The sequence below is a fragment of the Brachyhypopomus gauderio genome, chromosome 9 (genome assembly GCF_052324685.1).
Source record: "Brachyhypopomus gauderio isolate BG-103 chromosome 9, BGAUD_0.2, whole genome shotgun sequence".
NCBI classification, from domain to species: Eukaryota; Metazoa; Chordata; class Actinopteri; order Gymnotiformes; family Hypopomidae; genus Brachyhypopomus; species Brachyhypopomus gauderio.
In genome coordinates, this window is record NC_135219.1 from 5,150,745 (window position 1) to 5,153,475 (window position 2,731).

The 2,731-nt window shown below is 36.9% G+C and overlaps 1 protein-coding gene across 1 annotated transcript; it reads left to right on the top strand.

Annotated features, from left to right (window-relative positions):
• The first annotated feature begins 604 nt into the window (after positions 1–604).
• On the top strand, positions 605–1,636 carry LOC143523625 (trace amine-associated receptor 1-like). Its single transcript, XM_077018184.1, has one exon. It carries the CDS (start codon positions 611–613, stop codon positions 1,634–1,636), a length of 1,026 nt encoding a protein of 341 aa, XP_076874299.1. The 5' UTR covers positions 605–610.
• Positions 1,637–2,731: the final 1,095 nt, after the last annotated feature.

The window sequence follows — 2,731 nt, forward strand, 5'->3', positions numbered from 1 at the left end:
TTGAATTAAACATAGCTGGACTCAAATGAAGGAGGGCCACCTCAAGGAGGATCAGTACAAAATGGACAGCATGTGAGAGTCACAGTTAAATATGAGAGTTAAATATGAGAGTCACAGCAAAGGGTTTAATTACTTATGATCATGTGATATTTTAGTTTTTCCTTTTTAATGAATTTGCTAAAAAATATTATGATACTGTTAATTGTGAGAGTAGCATGTGACCCGCACAAAGGAGTTGTTTAGTGGAAAGGTGTTACTGCTGCAGGACTGTGAATCTATAAATGAAAGCAGCTCTCTCATCAGTGCTGACACTGCACTAACATGCAGACAGAGGTAACACTTTACATGAAATTCACTGTAGCTAAAAATTTTGAAAAATGGATGGGATTGTTTTAAATCTATACATAATATGTGAATCCATTTTATGTTCTTTATTTCAGCATGCCATTGAGATTTTCTTTGTGTGCTATGCAAGCATAACAAATGTAAAGTTTTCATATGTTAAAAAGATTTCCAAGAAGAAAGGTCTATTTTAAACAATTTGTTTCATTGCTGAAGACAACAATACTTCACTATCAAACCATCTAACCAGATTAAGGATTAAAGCGCGATGGACTCAAGCCTACAACTATACATGAGCACAGGAAACATTTCCCTTTGTTATGACCTTCATCCTAATTCATGTCAGAAGCTTGTCTATCCTCTGGCAGTACAAGCTGTTTTATATTTTGTCCTTGGAACTGTTATTATTCTTACAATATTTGGAAGCCTTCTGGTGATCATTGCGATCATTCATTTCAAGCAGCTCCACACCCCAACTAACTACTTCACTCTGTCTCTGGCTGTAAATGATCTGCTTGTAGGAGGGATTGTGATGGCTCCATGTATGATACGCACTGTGGAGACCTGCTGGTATTTGGGGACTGTATTTTGTAAAATACACAGCAGTCTTGATGTTGTATTGTGCACTGCCTCTGTATTAAATCTAACTTTTATTTCTATTGAGCGATATTATGCAGTATGTCACCCCCTGCTGTACCATAGTAAAATGACTCCTCTTACTTCACTATTCATGATTGCTGTTTGCTGGAGTTATTCTGCAGCTGTGGGAATTGCATTCATAAAGTTAAACACTTTGGACACTGAACACTACGTTGATGTTAAATGTGAGGGCGAGTGTGCAGTAATTTTGCAGCCAATTACTGCTTTAATAATTTCTGTTTTTTCTTGCTACATTCCTTCCATTATCATGGTAAGCATATATTTGAAAATTTATCTTGTTGCACAAAGACAGCTACATTCAGTCCAACATAGTCTCTCTCAGCAAAACACATCCAGAGGGCTGCACTCTACTAGTAAGGCAGAGAGAAAAGCCACTAAAACACTGGCCATCGTTATGGGTGTGTATATATCATTTTGTACACCATTTTTTATCTACAGTCTATTAGTGACATATTTTGGTTATAATGGTCCACAACAACTGTTTGATGTGTTTAGTTGGATTGCTTATTCAAATACAGCATGTAATCCTATCATTTATGCTTTCTTCTACAGCTGGTTTAGAAAGGCCCTCAAAGTTATTTTATTAAGCAAAATATTTGAGAAAAATTCATCTAAAATAAATCTATGTTCATAGTACAATAATGCTAAAAACTCAACTCAAACTATTTTATATGATCATTTAGTACATATCATTTATGTAATCACTGTATATAAATTTTAAACTCAAAGTAAAAGCACATTTCATTTGAATAAAGTTGTAGATCTTGCCATGCTATCTGCACCAGCAATACTTGGGTGGTGTTCCAGTTTCAGCACAGCAATGACACTACCATTGAAGTAGCATAGAATGTGTAGAAGTAGTTATGAGGCCCAGCACTGCATTGGTTATTTTAAGAATTAAATGTCACCAGCCCTGAATGGATTAAAACTATGTACTAGGCTAGAAAGAATATAGTAAATAATTTGGGATCTGTAATAGTCTCACTTGTATATATGCAGGTTGTAACTTTGAATATTATTAGTATTAATTTGATGGTTTATAGTGCCATGGATTGTACACATGGCTGATATCCATTCCTTTTCCTATTCACATCCTGTTCCTTAACTTGACTTTAGTTTTCTCCTTGGTATTTAGCTGTTTTGCTCTTAGTTCATGTGCTATAAACCTCAGTGTATTTGCTTTTAGAATCACACAGTCAAATCCACTAATAGTACAGTCTACAATATATGAATGTGTATCTACATGAAATGTACATTAACCACAGCTGAGATAAAGAGTATAGGAATCAATCAATACAGGAATAAACTCACACAAGCCTCATATATTGTGGTCTTGTGTGTTTTATTGTACAGAACATATGACTGGTGGTGGGGGTTAGGTTTGGTGGCCTCAGGATTTCCATGCTTCCTTTATGCAGATGTTGTGGTCCTGTTGGCGTCATGTAAATGTAATGTAAATGTGCCATATTTGTCAATTGTGATTTTTTTCACCGCAATCAAAAATTGTCCTCCACTTTTACCCATCTGTGCAGTTAGAACACACACACACACACACACACACACGTGATTACTAGGGGGTTGTGGTGCACACGTGCCCAGAGCAGTGGGCAGTTGGGTTAGGTGCCTTGCTCAAGGCTTCAGGCCTGGGAATCGAACCCACAACCCTCCAGTCACATGACCAGTTCCCTACCACCAGACCATGACTGCCCCTGTCATAGGGCCAGAACCT